The sequence below is a fragment of the Pimephales promelas genome, chromosome 6 (assembly GCF_988280905.1).
Source record: "Pimephales promelas chromosome 6, fPimPro1.hap1.1, whole genome shotgun sequence".
Lineage (NCBI taxonomy): Eukaryota > Metazoa > Chordata > Actinopteri > Cypriniformes > Leuciscidae > Pimephales > Pimephales promelas.
In genome coordinates this window covers 30,383,199-30,410,339 of record NC_142774.1, presented here as the reverse complement: position 1 = coordinate 30,410,339, position 27,141 = coordinate 30,383,199, and the positions used below count along the sequence as shown (strand labels likewise).

At 36.7% G+C, this 27,141-nt stretch overlaps 2 protein-coding genes and 1 non-coding gene across 5 annotated transcripts; 2 read left to right on the top strand and 1 right to left on the bottom strand.

The window, feature by feature from the left end:
- The first annotated feature begins 5,782 nt into the window (after positions 1–5,782).
- Positions 5,783–9,584, top strand: exosc9 (exosome component 9). The gene is made up of 12 exons (XM_039691885.2): positions 5,783–5,958; positions 6,076–6,170; positions 6,536–6,655; positions 6,741–6,843; positions 6,995–7,132; positions 7,227–7,309; positions 8,063–8,195; positions 8,369–8,457; positions 8,674–8,820; positions 9,027–9,145; positions 9,273–9,336; positions 9,448–9,584. Exons 1-12 carry the CDS (start codon positions 5,893–5,895, stop codon positions 9,470–9,472), a joined length of 1,182 nt encoding a protein of 393 aa, XP_039547819.2. The 5' UTR covers positions 5,783–5,892; the 3' UTR covers positions 9,473–9,584.
- A 141-nt stretch (positions 9,585–9,725) lies between these two features.
- Positions 9,726–9,799, bottom strand: trnai-aau (transfer RNA isoleucine (anticodon AAU)). The gene has a single exon. It is a non-coding gene; the product is annotated as a tRNA-Ile (tRNA).
- Positions 9,800–10,015: 216 nt separating this feature from the next.
- On the top strand, positions 10,016–26,004 carry ptpn9b (protein tyrosine phosphatase non-receptor type 9b). Of its 3 annotated transcripts, none has more exons than XM_039691899.2 (13): positions 10,016–10,108; positions 12,228–12,371; positions 12,480–12,569; positions 14,499–14,623; positions 14,714–14,819; positions 17,874–17,984; positions 18,110–18,966; positions 19,091–19,187; positions 19,420–19,489; positions 19,578–19,656; positions 20,570–20,720; positions 21,348–21,555; positions 23,673–26,004. In XM_039691899.2, the coding sequence occupies exons 1-13, from the start codon at positions 10,076–10,078 to the stop codon at positions 23,894–23,896; spliced, it is 2,295 nt and encodes a 764-aa protein (XP_039547833.2). In that variant the 5' UTR covers positions 10,016–10,075; the 3' UTR covers positions 23,897–26,004. The 3 variants fall into 3 exon arrangements, with proteins under 3 accessions (XP_039547833.2, XP_088988499.1, XP_088988500.1); XM_089132373.1 differs by lacking the exon at positions 10,016–10,108 and adding an exon at positions 10,127–10,199; XM_089132374.1 differs by lacking the exon at positions 10,016–10,108 and adding an exon at positions 10,209–10,271.
- Positions 26,005–27,141: the final 1,137 nt, after the last annotated feature.

The following is a 27,141-nucleotide window of genomic DNA, read 5'->3' as shown; positions in this document are numbered from 1 at the left end:
TGATCTTAACCTTGCCTGACATTTGACATGAACTAGGTCAAAATATATATTGTGTCGTGTAAGTTTATATGTAGGTGGAGAAGAGAGGCAAGAGATGATGGAGTGGGTTTTGATGCAAATATCCACGCGTCTTTCTTTGTGTTGAACAAGCGGGTATCACGTTGAGCTGCTCAAAAGATTGGCGAGTGTGCAGTCCATCCATCATAACGTTATGAGAGCAACAGTCCTACACAAGAGCACCAGCTGAACAATATCAATACTGCCATGATTAGTCTGTTCGGCTGGTACCATTAACAGCGTTTTTAAAAGGGACATCTGCAGCGAACGTGTGAATTTGCCACAGGCACATTTGGGCTTAACAAAAGCTTTCTAATGATATCAAATGATAAATCACATTATTCTGTTACACATTGCACGATATTATGACCCATAAACAAGGTGTAGCCTAGTGGTAAAAAAAAAAGAGCTGGGTAAATTATAAATTTTGGTGGACAAAGACGTGGTCACCGGGTAAGGTGGGTCACTGCCTACCGGTGTATGTGTGTCTCCTGATGATATTGCTATATAGGGAGGGCTCGACATTAAGCCTTTTCATACGCTAAGTAAATCTGCTATTCACTGCCATTCGAGTAAAAAAAAAATTGCTCGCCCGGATTTTTTTTTTTAATTTATTTTTTATTCTGAAACAATATTCTCATGAGTGATCAATCAGCTTTGATATTTAAATCACCATATTGTAATTTCTTCACCTTTAAAGGGCATCCCCTCCGCCAATGTATGCTTTATCTTTCATTTTAAATTCCTAAATTTGATCAATAAATTCAATTATTTCGAATAATAAGACACTATAGGGCTGTTACCCTAAGGGTTGATCGAATTAAATCATTTACACTGAAAAATTACAATTGCATAAAATAATGTTATGAAATTGATTTTAATTTACATATAAGAAACGTTGGAAAGAATGATGCTACTTTTAAACGTTTAACACTAAACCGCCAGTAGGTGGTGGCAGACTAGCAGGCGACCGTCTTGATGAGTGAGTCATTGATTAATTCATTCAAACGATTCTTTCAAATGGCTGATTCATTCAAGAATGGTGGTCATGAAAAATAGATGAGGTTGCTTAACATATGTTAAAAATATAAAACTCCACATTTAGATTTTTATTGGCAGTATGTTGTTAACTGAGTGTGTGTGTGTGTTGCGCTCATTGTGTAGATTTCTGCTCGAGAGGCTGCGCGAGCGTCAACAGAGCAACCTACCTTACCATCAGTAATACCTGTAGTCAACAACACTGACTGTAATGCAGCGCAATATGAAAGAGTTCGTCTTAGGTTTAACAACCTATGAAATTAATTAATAATGAACAATAAACTAAAACGACATGCTTAATTTGAAATGTAGGAACTACAGGATATTTAGAGGTGGATAAACGCAATTGAGAGGTGGATAAACGCACTTTGGAGGTAAACGCAATTCCCGAATATTGGGAGGTGCATAAACGGCATTTATGTGGATTTAGCCTCCACTACATCTGGGTGTAGCTATGACATCACAGTACTGATTCGAAATTATACAGTATACAGTGATCAACTTAAAGCAGCACTGTAGTACAGACGATTGGTGTATGACATCACAGTACTGATTCGAAAGCATACAGTATACAGTGATCGACTTGAAGCAGCTCTGTTTTTTATGCAGAAAAAACAAATAGGCCTACAAATCAAGACATTAAATACACAATACAACAAAACAGAGGGTTACAATCCATAAACTTAAATAACATTAAACAAGCTTAAATGATTGGCAGTATTGCAGAGTCTTTGCAGTAGAGTTTTTAGAGTTCTTCAATGAATTTAAATACATATCAATAGGCTATCTTTCTTAAAAATAACAAAGAATGAGTTTTCTTTGAAAATTTACACTTGTTAGTAAAATTTGCCAAGAAAAAGTAGCAAATTAAGGACAATTTTAAAATGAAAGGGGTCTAATTTCATAGAGTCACCAAACATAATTTTTTGTTTCTACAGAAGTCTAAAGAAAGATACCTTTTAATAAAATTTGAAAACACAATCCAAAAGATTTTTCAATACATACATTCCCAAAACAAATGAATAATCGTTTCATCAAACTGATGACAAAAGGAGCACAAGAGAGAAATGGTATTATTGAATTTAGCAAATTTATGATTAACTGGGTAGCAATTGTGAATCATTTTAATTGAGACTTCAAAAACTTTATTAGATGAGAAAAAATTTTGCCGAAGGAGACAGAAAGCCTCCCACCCTATCATCAAATTTATTATTCCAAAAACTTACACAGGCAGGTAAAGAAATCTGATTTCTGTTAAGAATTGAGCACATTTTCTTATTTGACAATCTACTGAAAAGACATTGGTCAACAAAAAGATGAGCGTTGTTAAAGTTATTTTTGCAGTGTTAAATCCATGAATGTTGTTACCCAGGACAAAGATAAAATCATTTAAAGTAACTAATAAAAAAAGAAAATGAAGAAGCACTGTACAGAGTACAGAAGATTGGTGTATGACATCACAGTACTGATTCGAAAGCAAATAGTGATCGACTTGAATCAGCACTGGACAGAGTAGGCTACAGAAGATTGGTGTATGACATCACAGTACTGATTCGAAAGCATACAGTGATCGACTTGAATCAACACTGGACAGAGTACAGAAGATTGGTGTATGACATCACAGTACTGATTCGAAAGTATACAGTGATCGACTTGAATCAACACTGGACAGAGTAGAAGATTGGTGTATGACATCACAGTACTGATTCGAAAGCATACAGCATATAATGATCGACTTGAATTAGCAGTGTACAGAGCAGTGGCGGATGCAGAACATGACAGATGGGTGGGCCTGGATTAAGTCGAGGTGGGCCAGAATCGAGGGTTTAGATTTTGTAGCTTGCCTTTACTATTATAGGCTATATTTATGAAGATGAAAAATAAAAAATGCACTGTACAGCTATGATCAGCTGTTCTGTCGAGCTTTCGAAGTTGTTACGGAAAGGCCGAAGCTGATCAGTTGGTTTTTGTCACCTGCGGTGCGCTTGCGGCACTCTCTGAAAAGTTAAGATGTTGTCATCTCGCCGCGGCATATGCACGCCTGGACATTCGAGCGCGCTGCAGCCTGCATCACATGCATATGGCAAGCTTAAATATTCATAAACGCTGGTCAGGCGTCTGATTGCACACTGACCCGTCAAAAGCATGCTGGACACGCGATTTGCCATAAAAACGCGTGTTCTTAACGTGCACTATGTGGTCACGGAAAACACGCGTCAGAAACTCGTGGTTTATGCATTTTTTTAAAAAAATAATGTATATTGTAAAGTGTTACTGGAAATACAACTGGAAAATTTGCTATGTGTCTCGAATGAAGGAATTAGGGACTGTCCAAGGTGCTGAAATAATAATAATAATAATAAAAAAAAAAACAGTGAACGTGAAACCGAGTTGTTTTTCTTTTCTTGTTACAAAAACACGTCTGAGGCATAAAACACCTGCAGACAGAAACAATCTCGTTTAAATAGGCTAGGAGATGTCTATGAATGAGTCATTGTATCTTTGACTCAAAAAAGGGGGAACTGGTTAATAAATCAGTCTAGTTTTTAATAAACGCATTTTGTCCCATATAACGTGCGTCGTGCCCATGAAGTTTCTCACAACAAAGTTATTCATATCAGTTAAAACCATAAAATACGTAAAATATTGCTAGCCACGCAATCAGTTTCAAAGGTGTATAGGCTCGATATAATGATTTGTAAAATGATAGACCTACATAACAGATTCACATGTAATTCCATAAAATAGAATTATAGGTTATGAGTTTCCTACGCACAAAATCCCCAAGATATTCAAATACAAAACAATTCGGCAAAATTCGACTGCACTTCAACTTCAACAACAAATAGCCTTACAACATATTTTATAACAAACATTTTCTTATTCTGGCAAGCTTCGTAAAACCTCTGGTAAAACTGAACGAATTCCTTGGATTTTATAGGCTATCTCTATCTCTATCGGATTTTACAAAATTTTTAAGGTTTGTTTGCTTATTATTAGTAAAATACAATTATCCATCTCCTTATAAGTTTCAATTGTGAATTATATAATTAAATATTTAATCTTCGTTTTTTGTTGTTGTTAAAACAAGAAATGTCAAACAAATGGAACGACTGTGTTTTATATTTTATCATTTCTAAAACTGAGTCGTTCCTTCACGTTCTTTTTTTTATAATTGAATACAAAAAATACATACAACCAAGGCAAACGTATTCTTTTTACAATGCGTAGGAATGAGTAAAAGGCTCAACACAATTTAACAAAACATAAATAAAAATTTAAATCATAACTTATATTAACTTAAAATTAACAAAAATAAATAAATAAAATAAAATAAAATAAAATACAAAGTTCAAATTTAGAATTAAGGGGCAATGTCATACCAAGTCATAAACAAAAGATCAAGCAACTTAATCGCACTCCCACCTCTCATTTTTTTAAGGGCTCTAGAAAAACATTTTAAATCATTTTTGAAAACAACAAGTAATGGGAGAGATTTAAATAATCTACATTTGTGAAGATTTTGCCATTATTACATTATGACGTTATTAATCAAATAACGTTAGTACAGCAGTCTTTGGGAATTCCATATAAAGTAAAAGCAAAACCATCAACAACCACCTTCTTTTCTGTCAACTAACTATCCAGAAGATTTTGGAACAATTGCATGTAAAGAAGATATGGTCAGTGTCTTCTGGGTGGTTATTACAGAATGAACATGGGACAATATATTACATTTTTGATTTAAGAATTTGTTAGAAGGATAGATTTCATTTAAGATTTTGAAGTGTGTTTCTTTTGCTTTAGGGGGAATAGGAAAACTTAAATAAGCTGTTCTAAGATATTTTACAGTTGTCTTATTAAATGATCTAATTTAGGCTATTTCTTTTAATTTGACAGGGATAACATGTTTTTAAGACGACCTGTCTTATATAGCCTACTTGTTAGTACACTGAGCACTTTCAAAATGAATATCACCAATGAATAAAGTGGGAAGAGCTGGGTTAACTTCAGCATAAGAAAGAGCATATCTCATCAGCATTTTTATGCCAGAAGGTATTGCAATAATGACAGTGAAGAATTCTTTGGGGTGACAAGTAAATGCTTTAATGTAAAATCATTATCTTAAAAGGTTTTCATCCATTAGATCCCTCACCGATATGCTTCTGCTCAGCCAATTCTTGAAGCATAAAGATTTATTCCTGTGCAATATATATTTGTTTTTCCAAATTGAAGAGGTGTAAAATTGTGTGTAGCCTACATGTGCCAATTTCCAAAATAAGAGAACTTGTTGATGGAATGTTGATAGTTTCACCGGGAGTCTGGATAAATCAAAATCACATTTGAGAAAATATTGAATTCCACCAAATTCTTGAAACAAAGCTGATTTAACTGTAAACCAAAAACTTCATTACAAACAAAGGTTTTCAGCCATTTGAGTTTTTAACAAAATATTCATGTTTTCGAATTCAATCACATTCAAACCACCTTGTTCGTAAGGTTCAATGATGTCTGCTTTTTTAATATAATGAGCTTTGTGCCTCCAAATAAAATTATACATTTTCCGAGAACATGTTTTAATAAAATTTGCAGGGGGAGCTAAAGAAAGAGCGGGATCGTTCCTTCACGTTCCGACCTTCACCAAGCTCCTCTAGTGCCTACGCAAATACTGTGCGCCAATGTTACACTTACGTCATAACATCGCGCAGGTTCTGCGTTAAAAGAACATGTAAAAGAAGCGTGTGAGAGGATGAAGTGGTGGATCGAGTTGTTTATGTGATATTCAAGCTGTCAAAAATGAGGGATACTCCGTTGTCAAACTGTGAGAAGCTTTTTCTTCTTAAAGCTATTGAAGAGAAAAAAGTAAGTAGCACCTGTGCATATATAGGCTATATATATGCATATTTATTGACGTCATTATTAGTAATGAAATGTTGTGATTCTCTAGCTGACTAGCTAGTGGTTTTCTGTTTTCTGTAGCGCTTAGATGGGAGACAGACATACGATTACCGGAATATTAAAATCACTTTTGGAACCGATTATGGCTGTTGCATCGTGGAACTTGGGAAAACAAGGTACCGTATCAGATATAAATTAATTGCTTTGAAAATTACAAACCACCGATCAGGAAGTCATAACAATCTCTTGTTTACTCTCTTTCACAGACAACGCTTAAGCCTAGCCTAGTCTAGACTAAAATGCATCATTGAGTGGAAAGCCACTTGCACTGATATATCTTAAAATATGTCACTGTACCATTGTTTTGTCAGATGCACATCATCAGTGTTTTAAGGCATGTTTATAAAAGATACTCAAATTTCTTAATTTAACTGAGGCCACATCCTGGCTTAAATCTAAGCCCTGTCTGTGAAAGCAGGCCTTAAGTCTACTTTGAAAATCCCATTTTAAATTAAACACATTTCAGTGTTTTTCATTTCAGGGTGTTGTGTCAGGTCACTTGTGAGTTGGTCCCTCCAAAAGATTCACGTCCCACAGAAGGCATTGTGTTTTTTAATTTGGAATTGTCTCCCATGGCATCGCCAACCTTCGAGCCCAACAGGTTCACACTCAGTCACACACAAACATGTAAACTATTCTCTTGTCTGTTTTCTTACCTACTGTTTGTTTGTGTGTGTGTTTTATAGGCAGTCTGAGTTGTTGGTGTTGTTAAACAGACAGCTTGAGAGGTGTCTACGGAATTCTAAATGCATAGACACGGAGTCTCTATGTGTAGTTTCAGGAGAAAAGGTGATATACACACCTGTCATATGATAACATAATACAATATCATTCAAAAGTTTGGTGTCAGTATAATTTTTTTTTATATGGCGATTATGGCGAAAAAAAGTGTATGCCATATGAAATGCCCCTTCACTCACCATGCCTCTGTTATCAACAGGTTTGGCAGATACGGGTTGATGTCCATGTGTTAAATCATGATGGAAACTTGATGGATGCGGCAAGCATTGCTGCCATATCTGCACTCTCACACTTTAGGCGGCCAGACGTCGCTATTCAGGGACGAGATGTTACTGTGGTGAGTCCTGAAACCCCAGAATGAATGCATTTGGCAGGTGATATCTTTGTATTGGTGCTTTATTCTATAATATTTTTGTTGTTGTTTCGAGCAGTTCAGTCCAGAGGAGAGAGATCCGATTCCTCTGAGTATTTATCACATGCCCATTTGTGTCAGCTTTGCTTTCTTCCTGCAGGGGTAAGAAATATCACATGCACACAATCTCTTACAGCAATCTCTTTACTGATATGATTTTGCTGGAAATTGGGAAAATGGATTATATTGAAGCTTGTTTACGCTATGCAATAAAAAAAACTCTCAAAATTATATAAATAAAATAGAATTCTAACATAGTTATAATGTCAGAATTATGTGACATAAACTCTGTAAAAAAATGTCCTCACATTTGTTTACATCTCGCATTTCTGAGTTCAGAATTGCATGATATAAACACGCAATTCAGCCTTATGTTTGGTCGCAATTGCGAGTTGATAATATATCTTGAAATTTGTTCGGAATTGCGAGCTTGAATGTCAAATTCTGAGGAAAAACGTAATTTTCTTCTTCTTTCTGACTTTATAACTTGCAATGGTGTGAATTGTGAGGAAAAAAAGTCAGAATTTCTTAAAATTAAACTCGCAAATTAATTGCGAGCTATAAAGTCCAATTATGAGGAAAAACTATGACTTAATAACACGCAATTGAGACACTATATCATGCAATTCTGAGGAAAAAGAAAAAGTCAGAATTGTGAGATAAAAAGTCACAATTACCTATTATTTAGGTGTGGAAACAAGTTTCCATAGAATTCACTGGAATTGACTTATTGCAAATACTATTATGTATTGAGTTGGATTTCAAACTTTCTCTTCTAATACTGTAATTGCTAGGTTTTCATTTGACAGTAGAGATATTTTTTTTACAATCTTTGTTTACTTATTCCTTCCTAAGCTCGTATTTGCTTGTGGACCCTTGTGAACGAGAAGAGCGAGTGAAGGATGGATTGTTGGTGATAGCCATGAACAAACATCAGGAGATCTGCTCCATTCAGTCCAGTGGTGGGATCATGCTACTGAAAGATCAGGTAAGAGTGTGTGTTAGTTATAGTTTCTTTGTAGTAATAGTAAATTCAAGTCAAATAAGTAATTTGATGACTTATTTTAAGTTAATGTCATTGATTTATCACATATGAAATTCAAATTATTTTTTTTCTATTACTCTGTACTATAGAATCATAAAAATGTTGTTTTCCCACAGGTTTCGAGATGCAGCAAAATAGCAAGTGTAAAAGTTTCTGAAATTACACAGCTCATCAACAAAGCCTTAGAGAATGACAAAAAAATCAGGTATGTGTGTAGTTTAAGAAGATTTTTTTAAATTACATTTAGATGTTAGAATTTGATCTTCCAATTCATACAATACCTTTAATCACTATTTGTGTAATATTACAGCAAATATAAAGCAAAGGAATAATTTCAATGTATATTATACATTTATATTAAATTGATTTACAGTTAAAAAAAAGTCATCCTCTTGTTTTTATTATTTTTTTTATTTTTTAGAAAGGAGGGTGGAAAGTTTGGCTTTGCTGAGTCCATGCCCAAAGAGCGAATCACAACTCTTAAGAGAGACGAAGCCCCGGTGGAGATGACAGATGTCAAAGAGACGGCCAATGACATTGTGAACAGAACAGAAACTTCCACAGAAGCGTATCTGAATGCATACAGCATGGGGACATGGGCAATAGCCAATAACTTGTTGATTGAGTTGTTTTAATATCTTGTTAAGGAAAGCAGAAAAAGCAGTGATGGTTTGACATCTCTTTAGAGGAGCATGAAATGTTAAAGGAATATTGTATTGCGGTGCCAGGTATTTTTTTTTTTACCCTTATATTACACCTTAACCCCAGAGCCAGTGTTCCCTCTCCTGTTCTTGTTGCTACGGGAACTGCACACGTAGGTGAGGGTATTGTAAACTCATGGGGACTCGATGAGGATGAAGAGGATGAACCTCAGACAGAGGACAGAAAAACAGGTACATTGTGGTGAGACTTGTGTGTGTTTGTGCTGTAGAGTAATAAACACTATATATGTTTGTTCTAAAATCAAAGAAAAATTATCTGCCTAAAAACATTTGTGTGTGTGTGTGTGCGTGCGTGCAGATGAAGTGATGGTAATCTCAGACAGTGAAGAGGATGAAGTTGTCATTCTTAATGAAGAAGCTCAGTGAGTAAAGTCAATAAATCTGTTATCGCACTCATAAAAGTACAATATATCCACATAATGAATGCATACCTTCATACAGTGTGATATAACCAAAAATATTCATTTTCTAAGGAAATCCAAGAAGAATCGAAAATGAGCTTCAGTGCTGCAGAGGAAAGAGATGGTGAAATATGAGACTCCCATACCACTGGACAATATTTGATATTTTTTTGTATTACAAAATTGAAATAAAATGTAAAAATACGGAATCGTTTTGTTTTTGAGTTATTTAAATTAAATTAAACTAAATAATGTTTACGGTCATATAAATGAACCAAATTACTAATGTTTAAACATTTTTTAGATCCATGGCAAGTGAAATCATTAACATTTCAATAAAATCATGCATCTGGCCAGTACGGGGATCGAACCCGCGACCTTGGCGTTATTAGCACCACGCTCTAACCAACTGAGCTAACCGGCCAATACATTATAGTGGAGAACCATATTATTTTAAAAATTAGCTGATTTGTTGTACAAATTTGGAACATCAATTTTGTAAAACAAACTGCTCCCGGTCAATTCTCCTTGTGCTTGCTTAGTTCATTTTTATAAATATCTTGTGTGCTAACTTTCAAGCACAGTTTAACTACATTATTGCGCATGCGCGTCCATCCCGATGCACGCTTGACTGGCACTAGCGGCGCGTTCCCGTCAGCAGAGAGGGCGCGCCCGTAGACGTTGCTGCTCAGGCTTCAAGATGGCGGAAGCCCTGACAACTCAAGAGGAGGTGGTAAGATACCTAAATATTTTCACTAGTCCTCCGTCGATTCCGTGGCGTTTCACGCTGAGCCACCACAAGCTACTTTTTAGCATGTATCAAGGTGATATGTCTGATGATACAGTTTGTGTTTTATTTATTAACACGAAACGCGGCCCTGTGGCAATTTTTTAAGGTAACTTAGCTGAGGTTAATGCTAGCCGCGTTAGAGAGCTAACGACGCTTAAGAGAATATTGAGCGCCTTATTAAATATTTATTGATTGTTATGATTGTAGATTTTTGGAGAACTGGTTTCTTGTATAACGACCCTTACATGTGTTGGACTGAACACCAGCTGTCTAGCAGCAAGTAACATTAGGTTTGCATAAAACCTGAATGTGACGCGCGTCATCTAACGTTAGTCTGTTTAACGTGAGTCTTATTCCAGCATGACTGCATTAAACAAAAGCGATTATAACACAGTTCTGCGTCGCTGTCCTGTCAAATATGTGGATATGAAAGCCCATGTCGCTGTCGCCAAATAACAGCGAACCGTGTGTGTGATGTACTCCAGTGCTGTAAAATGTAAGACAGGTAAGTTAAGGTTAACCTGTCTCACCACCGTGTGAACACTCGTATAATAGTGTTGGAGGTGCCATTTGTTCTGACTCGTTGAGGAAACGGTGTAATATGAGTGTAGCATAACGTCTCTCTTTACAGATGTCAGATCATCCTCCTGCTTCTGCACATGCGTTTGATTTGAGTAGTATCATCTTTGGGCACTGCAGAAGTAAACGTTTTTTTTTTATTGGCAAAACTGGTTTATTTTTGAAAAAGCAGTTAATATGAGGTAGCTACTGTAGATAGACTGGAAGGTTATTAGTGCATTAACTAGTGGCATTTAATGTCTGGTAATATGGATAGCTAAGAGGGTGGGATGTTATTTTAGCCTAGCAAATATATAAACTAAATTACCATAAGATTTGTGAGTCTTTTTTAATGAGAAGTCTCATATGCTCACTTATGAACAAAAATAATCTTAAAATATTATTAATGCAATTTATTACTTTTATGGCAAAGCTGAATTTTCAGCATCATTACTTCAGTCTTCCGTGTCACAAGATCCTTCAGAAATCCTTCCTATGTGCTGATTTCTGCTCAAGAAACATTTCTCATAGCAATGTTTAAAACATTTTAGGGTTATTAGTGCATTAACTAGTGGCATTTAATGTCTGGTAATATGGATAGCTAAGAGGGTGGGATGTTATTTTAGCCTAGCAAATATATAAACTAAATTACCATAAGATTTGTGAGTCTTTTTTAATGAGAAGTCTCATATGCTCACTAATGAACAAAAATAATCTTAAAATATTATTAATGCAATTTATTACTTTTATGGCAAAGCTGAATTTTCAGCATCATTACTTCAGTCTTCCGTGTCACAAGATCCTTCAGAAATCCTTCCTATGTGCTGATTTCTGCTCAAGAAACATTTCTCATAGCAATGTTTAAAACATTTTTGTGGAAACAAAGATATCCAGGATTAATAGAAAGTTCCAAAGAACATCTTTTATTTGAAATATATATTTTGTCCATCCATGCTGAATATAAGTATTACTTTAATTTCTTTGAAAAAGTAATTTACTGACCATTTTTTTTAATGTACACTGAAATTATGACATAAAGAAACGGATGCATTATTCTTTGACAAGGCTGTTGGTAGATTTTGATTCTGTTGGTTTGACATGGGAGAGTTAATATTTCCGTAATCATACCTGTAGAAAGCCATCTGCTAGCATTCCCTTTCATTTTAGTGTAGTTTGCCAGAATAAACATTGACTTTTGAATGGCACTCAATGAAAAGGATGCTGTTTGCAGCCAGATGGTGTCATGCTAATCAGCCAAACTTGGACAAGCAGCACAGTTAATGGCCATTACGATAATCTCAGAATGCCAAGTATCAACTGATTTATCAACAAGGTTTATGTATTTTTATCTTTAGTAATAGCGGCCAGACAAAATTAACACTATATAGGAAAACATGACCCAACACAAGAATAGAAAAGAGAATAAAATAATGCTGTGAATGGGATGTGTAACTGTCATTAACATGTTTTTTTTGGATGAAATTTGTGTTTGTGTGTGTGCCAGGCGGTGGAGGAGTTTCTGGCTGAGCTGAGATGTCGGGAACAGTCTCAGAATGCAGATCTTGTCAGTCAGATGACAGCGGTTAAGTTCCTCATGGCAAGAAAGTTTGATGTTTCCAGAGCCATTGACCTCTTCCAAGCTTACAAGGTACAGTAACTTAAAATAAAAAGTGTGTGTGTGGCTGCTCTCATATGATAACATCCAATATACTGTGTGAGAGAGTCCATTTACATTCTAACTCATGTGTGTCTGCAGAACACCAGAATAAAGGAAGGCATCTACAATATTAACCCAAACGAGGAGCCTTTAAGGAGCGAGTTACTCAGTGGGAAATTCACAGTTCTGGTGAGTGTTATTTCAGATGAGTATAATGTGTGAACTGGATGCTGTTACCAGTTTGCTGCTGTTGTTTTTGTGGTCAGATCAGCTCTGGTTGCTGGATGTTAAAAAACTATTTTTGTTTTTTGACATTTTCAGTCATCTGATCAAATAAGTACATCACTTACATTTGCAGGAATGTATTTAACTTTCGAAAAAAAAATATTTTTTTTTAAATGCTGTGGTTACGTTATTATTTTATTCGCATTAAGGACACATTAAATTGATCAAAAGTAAATACTTTTAAAATGTTTCAAAATATTTGTATCTCAAATAAATTCTTTTTCTTTGAAGTTTCTATTCATCAAAGAATCCTAAAAAAAAAATGATCATGGTTTCCACAAATTATTAAGCAGCACAATGTTTCCAACATTGATAATGCTAAGAAATATTTCTTAAGCACAACATCTTCAGCATATTAGAATGATTTCTGTGATAAGGAATGATATGTATCATGTGACACTGAAGACTGAGTAATAGCTGCTAAATGTAAGGAATAAATTACTTTAAAACATGTGATTTTATGCATTAAAATAGCAAACAGCCATTTTTAAATGAAATAATATTTCACAACATTGCTGTTTTTTACTGTATTTTTGATCAAATAAATGCAGCCTTGGTGAGCATAAGAGACTTTTTCAAAAACATAAAAAAATCCCAAACTTTTAAATGGTGGTGTATCTGCATTTGCACTTTATGAAAGACTGAAGAATGAAAGAAACTCAGTAAGAAACCCAAACTTTGGCTAACTGCTATGACAAGAATTTGGACAGAAGAATTTTTAATCACTTTCAGATTATGCGAAACAAAAAACTGCGTAAGTCGCAATTATTCATATTTACTGTTCTGTAAATAAAGCAGAAAATAAAGGCCACCATCATTGCTAAAGTGACAGTGAAGGAAATTTAATCTCTGATATCATACCGTCACACACAGAGCAGTTCCATGATCTTTGTTTAGTCTGGTCGTTAGTGTTTGTTTCAGCCATTTTTCATTTAGGATCATGCTGTATACAGAGTTTGCTCAAGTGTTTGTGTAGGCCGGTCTGATGTATTCATCACATCTCAAACAGTTTTCAGAGCATAGAGCATGCTTGAGAACTGTTCCAATGATATAAGGAATAATCAATTTTAATGCAACCACTACTACTTTAAATTAGTCAGCTACCTTGACCGTTTTAGTTTTTTTAGTTTTTTTTTCCACAAATGTTAAATGTATACAATACGTGCAGGGAGAGGCAGAAAATCCAAAAAGGCTTATTTAAAGCCTCCCCTTTAATAACTATAAAATTAAAGAATGAGCTAAAAAATATTAACAAATATATAAATGTATATGACGGAAATGTAAATTAATTGCAACATATATCATATACAGTTTTTCCAATAAAATGAAATGATGAACTGTAAAAAAAACCTTTTGACAGATCTATAAAAATACATGTAAATTCATGGTTCAAGTCCAAGGGTAACCTTGTCAATCAAGTGAAGCAAAGCCACATAAGAGTGATTTTTACTGAAACCATACTGATATTTGTAAGAATGAGATTTGAATCTAGATGAAAAGGAATCTGTTTATATACAATTTTCTCTAAAAATTGAGAAACATGGCAAAATAGATATAGGTCTATAGTTGTTAGAACATTGTGAATCATCAGCTTTAAACAGAGGAATACCTTTTGCTATTTTTAAGTCTTCTGGCACAATGCCTGTTTTCAGAGAGAGAGAAAAAATCTGAGCAAGTGGCTGCAATATTGTACATTTCACCTGTCTAAAAAAGCTTAATAGAGCTCAGTGTTTGTTTCACATTCACTTGCTGGTAATTTTTGTATGTATTAGTTACCAGTATGTTGTGTATGTAAGTTGTATATTTGCAATAATTTGGCTTCTTTGTGTTTAGCCCGGCCGTGACGCGAAAGGTGCAGCTTTGGCACTTTTTACAGCACGTCTCCATCGGCCGGACCTCACTACCCATAAGGCTGTTCTTCAAGCCATTATATATCAGCTGGACAAGGCCATTGAGAGGTAAAATAGACCACATCCATAAATCTGATCAAATCTATTGTGGTTAACTGCTTTGCATCTTCATCTAAAACATATTTCTCTCCCCCTTAGTGTTCAGACACAGAGAGATGGGCTCATTTTCATCTATGATATGACTAACTCTACATATGCCAACTTTGACTATGAGCTTTGCGTCAAGATTTTGAATCTGCTTAAAGTAAGTGTTGTTATACTGTCAAGACCATCTGTCTGTTTCATCAGTAGAACTGCTCTTTTGAGATCTATTAAGCTTTTCATCTGTCATGTGCATTTGCTATTATTAGGGCTGTCGTGATAACGGAATTACTGTAATACAAGCAACCGCCGCAACCACGTTTTTGTTCACGTTTTTTTTTTTTACAAGGCTATGCTATTCTTGTTTTACATTTCATGCATGTGTTTTGAATGTTGAACAAGTTAATAACAAGAGTGAAGAATGTATTGTTTTCCGGCCAACTGGTTTTTTTTTTTTTTTTTTTTTTTACTTAAGAGTCCGTGTACAATTGTGATTTGTACGGAGGATCTGTAGATTTGTACTAAACAAGCCTAAACAGATAAGAGTGAGCGATCGACTGAGCAGGTGCGATTACCTGTATCTGTCCTTCTTCAGGTCAAGGCATATATTTGTGAAAGAAAAAAAAGTTTGCAATGTCAGAAAAGGAAAGCGAAATCTTTGTCGTAGCATCCTGTCAACATTTAAGGATATTTCTAATGAATGGCATCAGCGTTGGCCTATGCATTTAATCAATGCCTTTGGTCTCAATAAAGTGAGGCGTCACTCAAAGACTGTCACTGGACGCCACCTAGTGACGTAACAATGTAACCTGTACTGACTGACAGCCTGTCTAGAAAAAGCAGAGACTAGCAGTGTTGATTCTGGTGAAATATCAACAATCTTAGAAATCCTCCCATCCATTTAGATATGAGGATCGGAACTGTTATATGACAATAGCCCAACAAGCAATTTGCCTGATTTCTATTCTGTTATGTGGACCCTTATTTTGACAGTTTGTTCTGTGTCCTTTAGTTCCTGTTTCCCGCTCTGTTTAGTTTTGGTTTCATTGGTTAACTTACTAATTATGTTTCTGTAGTTGCGTATTAGACATACTAGACAGTTTGTGATTTGTACAGAGACAATATGTCTAGTTTACGTTCCTTGGTTCTACCCGTTTATATAGCCCTGTGTTTTAGTTGTTCTTGGTCAGTTCTCGTTGTGTGTTTTGCATTTTTGTTCTGCATGCTCATTCAGAATGTTTGGATTATTAATAAAGCCTGTTTTGTTTTTGAATTCTCCTTCATCTTGACCACATTGTAACACTTATTCATATAGCAAAAAAATAAATAAATGCAAATAATGTAGATATTGCATATCATGATATTGAGCCACTCATAATCGTCACTAAGGAAAATTCCTTCACCGCGACAACCCTTACTGTTATACTCCTAATTATTGGAGAACTGGAGTTTTATTAATAATCAATAACATGCAAGAAGGAATGGTGATGTATTGTGTTTTTACAATATATCATATTACAGCATGTTACATATCACTAAGATTTTATTTTCTTCCTTGCTACTTCCTTGAAAATCGTTGGTTTTCTTGCAACTGGCAAGGGTGTCAAAAGGTTTGTAATAGTGTCTGAGTTCAGTTGCAAAAGCTACTGAGTATTTTAGTGAACAAAAGGTAGAGTGATAATATTGCTTTTTGCCATGTTACGTTTGTTCATATGTAGCATTCAAAAGTTTGGGGTCTATAGTTCTTCTTGACAAGTACTCACCAAGGCTGCATTGATTTGAATAAAAAATAGAAACTTTTATTATTATAAATGTTAAAAGCAGTTGTGCCGCTTAGCGTTTTTGTGGAAACCATTTAATTTATTTGAAATAGAAATCTTTAGTAACAATGTAAAGGTCTTTTTTTTTTGTTACTTTTGACTAATTTAATGTTTCTTTGCTGGATTAAAGTTTAGATTCTTTTGAGATTCAAACAAAAAACATACTGACCCTCATTTGACTGGTATTGTAAATGATTACTAGTGCTCATTTAACTTGATTTTCAGTGTTTTAGTTCTTGCATTTTGAATCTTCTACTTGGAAACAGTGGTTTGGTTGGTTCCTCTGGTTGAAAAAAGTGGCAATGGAGGAAATGTCTTGAAAAATGTTATTGTTCAAGTTGTTGAGTCCTGCTATTTAGGGAGACTGTTGACCTTAGAAGGATTATTCTGAGAGTGCTTTGTCCGGAAATGGTGAAAAGTATGTAAACATTCCCTTTTAATTAACCCAGAACAGGTGCACAAAATCAAGCACGCAGTCGCCTCCATAGACAAACATTTTGGTAGAAAGAGACAAGCCTAAATTATTGAATGAGTTTTGTGTGAAAGAACTTGACTGGCCTGCACAAAACCTGGAACTGAACTTCATTGAACACCTTTGGGATGAACTGGAACACTGACTGCAATCCAGAAACCATCACTCATCTTCACTGCCTGCCCTTACTGATGCTGTAGTCTTTGAATGGGAGCAAGTCCCCAACATAATGCCTTCCCAGAATAGTGGAAGCTGCAGCACAGAGGGGATGAACCGCTTATTAATACAGATGGTTTAGCAAGCACATGAGTTTGTAGGCATACACTATATATGCCTAGCCTACACACCTTAAGGCACATAGTGTATTCAAAGATAATCCACCAGTGAAAAAGTTGAGTCAGTACATTTTTTTTTTTATAAAAATGCATTTTAAAACTTTATTCAGCAAGGACACATTAAATTAATAAAATGTGACAGTAAAGACATTTACATTTTTATAAAATATTTGTATTTCAAATTAATATACTTTCTATTCAAAGTATCCTGAAAATGTTTTCACACAGATATTTCCTGAGGAGCAAATTAAAGTGATATCTGAAGGGTCATGCGAGATCAGTAAATTAAAGGCCGTTCACACCAAGGATGATAACTACACAAATTCAGCTTTGCCATCACAGGAATATATTAACCAGAAAAGTTATTTTAAATTGTAATAATTTTTCACACAATATTATTTATACTTTATATTTGATCAAACAAATGCAGCCTTCATGAGCATAAGAGACTTATTTTAAAAACATTTAAAAGTCTTACTAACCTCAGTTTCTGATTTTCTTAAATGGTTTGTTTAATGGGTGGGTCTGTGAATGGAAATACCACAGTCCTTTGTGTATTGTGCTTACTGTCTGTCTTTTTTGTGATTTAGGGGGCTTTCCCTGCTCGTCTGAAATGCGTCTTCATTGTGTCGTCTCCGCTGTGGTTCCGAGCACCGTTTGCGGTGCTCCGTCTGTTTGTGAGAGAGAAACTGAGAGAGAGGGTATGTCTAGAGCTCTGTGTGACTGAATATACAAACATTAAACTCTTTGAAAACTCTTTGAAGGTTTCAATAATTTGAATTTGATTACTTATTTATATATATGTGAAAATTCTCTACCTCTGCAGGTGTGCACTGTAAGAGCCCACGAACTGGTTAATCACATCCCGGTCAGCTCCCTTCCAGAACATTTGGGTGGTTCGTCACAGTATAGTCACATTGCCTGGATCCAGTCCTGTGTCAACTCCAGCCCCAATAACCCCAATAACTCTTCCTACGTCACTGCGGACTGCTTGGGCAGCCTGCTCCGCTCCTACTCCATGGAGCATGGGCAGAACACCTCAGCTGACCCCTTAACTGCCAATACTTCAGGGACCACCCTGCTGGGCGATGGACTGAACTCGAACTGCACCTTACTAGATGACGGCAATGCCAACCTGCAGAACCACAGGGCAGCAGGGCACATGCATTGGAATGGCTCTGTGATGCCAGGTTCCGGGGGCATTTCGGGGTCCAACGCCAATGCTGTCAATGGCCGTGGCCGTCAGCCTCCCCCACAGTCAGACACGCCACCAGACACGCCCCTACATCACAAACACACAGCCGGTGCTATATTAGCAGGAGGAGCAGGGACTATGGGTGTGGAAGGAGCATGTGTAGATGACAGTAGGCAGGATGGCAATGGTGCTGAGGACAGCCAACAGGAAATGGAGTTTCTGGAAGAGGAAGTGGATGGAAATGGCATTCCACCCCTCCCACTGAAATCAAGGCCGCCGCCCCTCCATCACAGCCCCAATCCAGATATGAGCTGGTTTCCGGGAACGACGACTGAACCGGCTGTGTTGTCGGTGCACGTGGCTGAGCCAGGCGGAATGAGCCTGCAGGATCTGGTGCAGCACGTGAAACGCAAAAAGAAGAAGGGCATTTATCAGGAGTATGAGGAGATCCGCAAGGAACCTCCTGCTGGAACCTTTGACTACTCTAAGTAAGTGACATTTGCATTTGGGTTTTTGGCATATTCTAAACTTCTTTGTCTGTAAATGTATTTGACGATACATTCACAGACCAAGAAGTGTTTGCTTGTATAAATATGATATTTATTCTGACAGGAAAACCTCTAACCAGATAAAGAATCGCTACAGTGACGTCCTTTGCCTTGACCAATCACGCGTTCGACTCTGTCCGCTCAATGATGAGGACGACGAGGTCAGAGTAATGCCCATATCCCCTTATGATGATCTTTATGGTTGTCATTGTTCATTGCAGTCATTTTATAGTATTATTTAAGTGTTTAATATTAGCTTCTTTCTTTTTTTACTGTAATTTTAGTAAATTTATGTGTGCAATGTTAGGGATGCACTGAAATGAGAATTCTGGGCTGAAACTGAAAATTCTGGATGCAGTTGGTAACTTACACACTACATTTTATTTTATGTAGACGTCTGACTACATCAATGCTAGTTTCATGGATGGTTACAAGAGGAGTAATGCTTACATCGCTACTCAGGGTGAGACTTTGTTTTTCAAAACGAAACATTTTTTTTGTGAAGTACACATACAGTAAATGTGCAAATGGTACATTTTGGCTTGTTTCAGGGCCTTTGCCAAAAACTTTTGGAGACTTTTGGCGAATGGTGTGGGAGCAAATGGTTTTAATCATTGTTATGACTACAAGGTTAGTTAAAAGTTATATTGCTTTTCCTTTAAGATTTTTTTAATGATTCTTTAACAGGATTTTGGACACAATAACTGTATTTGGGGCTGCAACTAAAATACAATACCATTCAAAGGTTTGGGGTCACTAAGATTTTTTTTTCAGCAAGGATGCATGAAATTGATCAAAAGTGACAGAAGATTTTACTATTTCAAATAAATGCTGTTCTCCTTATTCATCATAGAATCCTGAAAGCATCATGATTTTTTTTTTTTAAATATTGAGCAGCACAGTTATTTTCAACTGGTAGTTATAAAAAATGTTTCTTAAGCACCAATCAGCATATTAGAATGATTACTGAAGGGTCATGGGACTGAAAATTGAAATAATGGCCGCTGAAAACTCAGCTTTGCCATTACAGAATTAAATGACCTTATATAATATAAATATTAAAATAGAAAACAGTTGAACAATATTTCACAATATTACTGTTTTGTTCTATTTTTGATTGAATAAATGCAACCATGGTTCTTTCGAACCAACATTATAACATTTTACTAACCCCAAACGTTTAAACGGTAGTGTACTCTTTTGTCAAATACTTCAATAAAAAAAAAAAGCTTTTGCTGTTTTTTAATTTAATCTAACACGTTCCAAATTTGACACACACAATTATTGCTCTCCCTTTCTTCATGCAGTCCATTTTCTTTGACATAAAATTGTGGTAGAATTATATTGTTGCAGCCCTATGATATTTACATTTTATGCAGTTGGATGTCAGAAATAGTAATTTAAACAATATGAACTGATCATAGAATGTTTGTCCGTTTATTCCATGTATTTATCTGTTGTCTTTATAATATTTGTATAAGTATTAATGTCTGGTAAAGAAGACCAGTTTAATTCTTGACAATCTTGTCTTTGTCCATCTCAGAGTTGTAGAGCGAGGTCGAGTGAAATGCGGACAGTACTGGCCATTAGAGGCTGGCCGCACTGAGGATTATGGGTACTTTTTGGTGAGAAATGTCCATATTGAGATGTTTCAGGACTTTAAGCTATCACACTTGGAGCTCTTCAACACTCAGGTCAGTCCCTCAGTCTCTGTTTTTATCTTTTTTTTTGCCTATATATTCTTTTTACTGATTTTATTAGGGCTGGGCATTGACAAATTTCACAATTTTATTTCTGTTCATGAGCTTTGTGATTCGATTCCGACATATTTGATTTCGTACATTTTTCTCACTTAGCTGGTATTATTATAATATTAAAGTTTAAAATTAACAACTGATTTGTATACAATTGCATATAATGCAGTTCTCTTATGAGAGTACTCTCGTATTGTGTAAGCTAGGTTACGCTTTGGGAAAATCCCTTTTCTCAAGAATACTGAAGCCAAAAAATTTAAAACGCATTGCTGCACAGAGCAGACCTAGGCGAGGCAACTCGCACGCCTATTGGTTGCTCTGCGGCAACAGCTGCAACCTATCGTGGGAACTTGCGTGACGTAAGCACCAATGAGCGTCCCGCCAGAATGGGTGTGGCTTATGTCTATTTAAGGAGAGATCGTTGATTAATAGATGCCCATCCCTAGCCAAGAGTGAACACCCTTAGATCACACACTTATTGTTTAGTTACAAGGGATACGTTGAGGCCTTTTATATGCATGTTAATGTCTGTAATAATGTAAATGACCGTACAAGCTTCTCTTTCAGACAGGGGAATGTAGGGAAGTGTCTCATTATCTCTACATGAGCTGGCCAGATTTTGGTGTTCCGAAGTCGGCGTCAGCCATGTTGGATTTCCAGGCACACGTGAAACGGAGACAAGAGTCCTCATTACGAACACTGTATCCTGATTGGACGGGCCCCCCAGGAGGCCCCCCAGTGGTGGTGCACTGCAGTGCAGGCATCGGCAGAACAGGTGAGTCTACTTTTTTTGTTTTTTTTCTAATTTCTTAACTGCACTAAAGTAGGGATGTCCCGATCCGATCCACGGCATCGGTATCGCGCCGATACCGGCCCAGAACGCTAGATCGGAGATCGGAGGGGAGAAACAAATATGAGCGATATCCAGTTTAGCGGCGCAGCCTGTCACGTGATGATTGTTGTGTTTACGCACACGCGCGCACTCTCGCTTTGCGCACGGATTCTAATGTAATCGGATGATTCCACCCACAAAAGCTGCATTTCAGTCTTTTCAGAAATTCATTGGCTATCAGAAAATAGCGTCATTTCATTCTCTATTGCAACTGGATAGATAAACTGTCACTCAAAGAGAGGTAGGTACCGATCTTCACCAGGCACGCTCGTTGGCTGTTGGAGTTTAGAAGACACCCCTAACACTCGCCGATTGGCTAAAATGACCTGTCAATCAATAGTTCATGGGTCAGCGGCCATTTTGACATTCTTTTTTCTCCAATGTTTACGTTTCAACTGAAGTTAGACGGATCATAGTGTTGTGCTACGTTCACACCGGACGCGAATCGCGCGTCAAATTCGCGCCTGACGCGTCTAGACGCTTGACCACTAGTGTATTCGCGTGTCAAGAGCGAAACTGGCACGCGTAAAGTTTGAAGCGAAATTTACGCGCGTGACGCGCGTCAGAATCAAAATCCGTTGGCGGTCATTGTTTTTATGTCGACCGAGCATTCATCAAGAGAGTTACCGCTCTGTATTTACTCTGGATAGCAGAACAGCGGCGTGGGGATCATCGTCGCCGTATATTTGTGTCCACCGGACCCTTCGGAGCCGAACCGTTTGGCGAGTTTCACCATTTGCTCGCTCCAGGAGCTGCGCTGGATGACGGCCGCTGTCAGCGGTACTTTCGCCTGTCACGCGCCCAGTTTGATGACCTGTTGTCCCGCATCTGAGCGAGGATCACCCTCGCCCGGCCCCTCATCCATCTAATCTAGCTGTCATTTATTTTTGTTTTGATAATAAATAGAGCCAGCCTTCAAAAGTTATTAACCTGTCCTGTGATTTTTTTTCTCTCTCTCACGTCCAGACACGAATGCACATTTGATTGTCTTTACAACATAATACTATTTCTAGATATGGAATGAATAACATTTAATACAAAATGAACATGTCTCCATATAGAAATAATGTTTTAAGTGATGAAACATTTGCTTTGTTGTGCATAATCCCACCATGCATTTAGTCATATTAACAAAATAATTTATTGAAGCATCCAGACACTTCACCACGTGAGCAAGCAGCTAGGCTCCTGATTGGTTAACGCGGCGCGAATTCACGCCAAAGTTCAGATTTTTCAACTCGGGCGGCAGACGCGAATTCGCGTCAAACGCGTGAATGCACAACGCTCAATTCGCGCCAACTTGACGCGCGAATGAGGCGTATTCGCGTCTTCCGCGCCGCGCTCCACGCCTCATTCGCGCCGCAGGAATTTTTCTTGCATTGACTTAACATTGAAATCATTCGCGCCTGACGCCCTATTCGCGTCCGGTGTGAACGTAGCATTAGTGCGTCGAAGTTGTGATAGCGCTGTCGGCTAACGCGAAATGCTACTATTTACATTCCATGGATGTTTATTCATATATACAATTGTTTTGGACTAAAAACTTCTTCAAATTGGATTGTATGGACGCTTTACAGTGAAACCAAACCATTTTTGTTGGAATGTGGACTAACAGATGGCTAATTGGTGAGTTTCTTCCAGTTTGTGTTGGTTTGTTTTGGCTGTTGGTGGTCTGACAAAGAGACAGATTGTGCCCGCTGTGTTGATTGTATCTTAAAATGGTTTACGTCGTTCGAATCACGAGTTTCTCAGCTTTCCAAAGATATGTATTATGTTTACTTTTGTGTTTGTTTTGTTTTGTCTTTCACAAAGTTAAACCTATAAACCACCCTGTGGGCCGTATACGGCACGTCGGACCACGAAAAAAAAATATCGGACTAATATCGGTATCGGCAAAAGCCAAAGGTGCGGCATCGGTATCGGTATCGGAAGTGAAAAAGTGGTATCGGGACATCCCTACACTAAAGCATGTCTTACAAGTTCTCTCTATTCTCCCCCAGGCACGTTTTGTACTTTAGACATTTGTCTCTCCCGTCTGGAGGACATCGGGACAGTGGACATTAAGCAGACGGTGCGTCGCATGCGGACGCAGCGTGCCTTCAGCATCCAAACCTGGGACCAGTACTACTTCTGCTACAAAGCAGTGATCGAGTACGCCCAACAGAGCGGCCTGCTGCAGCCCGTAGAGTGGTCCGACACAGAGCTGGAGACCGACAGCGAGTGATTCAGGAAAAACAGAACTCACACGAGAGGGCGCAAGAGGCACAGAAGGAAAAGAAGTGGTCTTTTCCCCTCTCCGGGCTACAGGTAGACTCCACTGCCACCTCTTTTCTTCCCAGGAAGATGCGGAGAGAAAGAAACGAGGAGCGGAGGATGCTTTTATCCTGCCACTTTTCAAGCCCTTCTTTTTTACTCTGATCTGAACGAGATCAGAGACTGTGGCTTGGTGTACGAGTTGTAGCATTTTTTTTATACATCTAAATATAAGTACTGACTTGCACATGTGGAATGACAAACTTGAAAAATCCAGTTTATCGTATTACCTGCTCTTTTTTTTTTGCTCAAAGTGTTGTTGAAATTCAATATCACTCAACTTGGGGTTAAATTCACACTTTTTATCAAAGTGTAAGAACATAAAACTTGAATATTCTTTTTTTTCTCTCTCTCTTCTCCGTCACATTTAAATAGCAATTTATTTGTCTGAACAGATTCCAACAGTTTTCTTTGCTTTTTTATTATTTGTGTTCTTCACCGTTAAACTAATCTTCAAGCCAAAGGTATGGTGTCGAATGCTTGGATGTATCCGTAATGATCGTTGTGACTTAAACCCTTGTATATCTTGTAACATACATCTATATATTGTGCATAACAACCTTTGAAAAGCCTTGTTTTAATATAATACTCTTAACTTTCTTCAGAATTATGTGTATCTATATACACATCTCTCTCTATCTATCTATAAAAATATATAAGAATATATGTTGGGTAAAAACAAAAGGAAAAGAGGAACACAACTATGTTATATATGGTATCCTGGTGACTGTTCTGGAGGTCCTGCAGTTTTCATTTTTTTAACTTACCGTAGTCCATGATTATCCAGCCTTAATGCAGGGCATCTATCATTTATAGAGCGTCTCAACTGTTGATTCTCTCTGAATTCTGGCCCTTAACCTTCAATCACTGCCTTGCTCCCTCTAAAGTATGAACTTTGACTCAGCTGTTTTTATTTTTATTTTTTATTTCTACCTAAAAAACAAGAAACAATGAGCCCCAAGTTGAAGTATCCTGAGCCGCACGGAGACTAATTCTGTTACCACGATTATCTAAAGTGTTCCGTTCTGATGTGAAGTGTTGTGGAGTCATTTGTTACGAGTGAGCTGGGGTCTTCAGCTGTGCGGTGTGTAGTCCTGGGGTCAAAAAGCCTCAGTTTTTGTGCCTTCAAGTTTTCCGTAGCGCAATGTAGTTTCAGGCAACGATTAGAACAACTGTTCTCACATGCATATAGGGAATTTATTTTTAATCTCAGGGGTATACTTGGTGTTTTCCTGCTCTCAAAAATGTAATTTGCCTCTCTGGCAATTATTTCCAAAAAACACAAACAAACAAACAAAAAAATAAGTATATACATTTTATTTAGAATTTTATACAGCATCATGTATTATATTCTGTTTTTATTTATGCCTTTGTAGAACTTCAGCAGTATTGAAATTTGAATGTTGGTACGAAATAATGAACAGTCATTCTATTTTAAACGGATAAGCTAAAGAAATCAAACCGTAAAACAAAAGACTGATCAGTTTTTTTTTTGTTTTTTTTTTTAAGAATTATGTTACTCAGCATTGTGTTTTGGGAGAAAAACACTCATTTATTTTTCCAGATGCCTGTAGCAGAACATTTTTCATATTCTGTGAACTGTTAAAGGGCCAAGACTGAAACAGACACGTGACCCATTAGCACGGCTGCCACTAACAGTTTTTAACTATTTGCCAATCAACAAGACAAAGAGGTTTTACATGTAAGAAAACCAAAAAACAAGAAGAAGAAGAAGAAAAAAAAACAGGATATGAACTTGAATGTTATGATTAGATAAAAACCACGTTGTCTTTGGGAGAACTTTGGAATGCTTTCTCCTTGAATATCAATGCTTGTATGATGACACATGGTAGTGAATGTGTGAAACGTCCCTCTCATCTAATGTTTACTCGTTGACTGACTTGTCCAATGCAGGTGTGCAGAACATGCTTGACTGTTTTATACAGCTGATTCCTGCTTAAATGAGACTAAGTGGAAGACACATTTGTCTCTGATTTATTAAAGCAGTCGGGAATGCAATGCGTGTCTTTTTTCATTTGGTGCCCAAAGTTCTTGTGATTGAGGAATGGCCTTTTTACCCGACATCTGCAGCAATGTCGCAGTAAACATGAATATTACTCTGAAAATGAGCGTGTTTGTGTGTTAAATGTTGATGAGGATTGAAACTTGAAACAATGGCTGTATGTATAGAAATATATAACTGTCTTGTTTTCAGAAAGGAGTGATTTATTTTGAAATCAGCTACAGTTTGGTGTAATTTAAGCCAATTGTCTGATTTATTGGTAGTTTAAAAGCTTCACATAAAAGTAGTAACAAAACTATCAAATTGATGCCTGGAACTAAAGAGATTTGCTTGTGTGTAAGTCCAACAGAAAGCTGCATTATGATATGGATTTGTATTTGTTCATAACAGAAGGTGGATGTTATTCTCAGACTCTGTTTAGCCTGGAATTAGATATAAATATAAGAAAAAAAGCTTACCAGCACTATGGACATTGTTTCCACTATTGATTTTCACTATAATTAGCTTCCTTGTTTATACAAAACATTGAAAAATTATTGGGTGACTGCTAAAATGCTGATAGCGTATTACACAATTTAAAACTGGAAAGGGGATATAAACAGTGTTAACATGTTTACAAAATATTTAATCCAAATGTACTCAAACAGTAAAACATTGTGAAGACTGTTGGTAAATTGTTGAACTGACACTAGGGGGCACTATCAGCTGTTAATCGAACAAGTTTATTTGCTGGTGGCAATAATCTTAAAATGGTCAAATCAGAACAAGAAGCATTGCAACAGTGCTGGAGTTAATTTTAACACTGTAAAGCCTGACATGAAATAATAGTTCTGTTTTTTGTTTTTTTCACATTTGATGCATCAGGATTTTATATGGAAAATATGGAGTTCATATTCGAGGAGGAAAAACTGGTCCAAACTGAGCAAAAATATGCAATTTGGTGCTGTTTCTATTTGCTAATAACTACAGTGTATATGGCCAAAAAGTAAGATAATATTCTGATTTTATAAAGGTACAGCAAAATTTATAAAATACCAGTTGTCACTCTGTCTCCAACATAACGTCTTGGTAAGATGTTTTAGTTTTTGTTGTGGGGGCAAAACATAATGCAATGCTACTAATTATCTATAATA

Bases quoted from the DNA above. Each gene is read 5' to 3' on its own strand.
- exosc9 (XM_039691885.2), top strand. From the start codon at position 5,893: ATGAGGGATACTCCGTTGTCAAACTGTGAGAAGCTTTTTCTTCTTAAA. The intron at 6,171-6,535 runs GTACCGTATCAG...TTTTCATTTCAG, and splicing joins GTGGAACTTGGGAAAACAAG to GGTGTTGTGTCAGGTCACTT. The intron at 8,458-8,673 runs GTATGTGTGTAG...TTTATTTTTTAG, and splicing joins GAGAATGACAAAAAAATCAG to AAAGGAGGGTGGAAAGTTTG.
- ptpn9b (XM_089132374.1), top strand. From the start codon at position 10,212: ATGATACAGTTTGTGTTTTATTTATTAACACGAAACGCGGCCCTGTGG. The intron at 19,188-19,419 runs GTCAGAGTAATG...TATTTTATGTAG, and splicing joins TCAATGATGAGGACGACGAG to ACGTCTGACTACATCAATGC. The intron at 21,556-23,672 runs GTGAGTCTACTT...ATTCTCCCCCAG, and splicing joins TGCAGGCATCGGCAGAACAG to GCACGTTTTGTACTTTAGAC.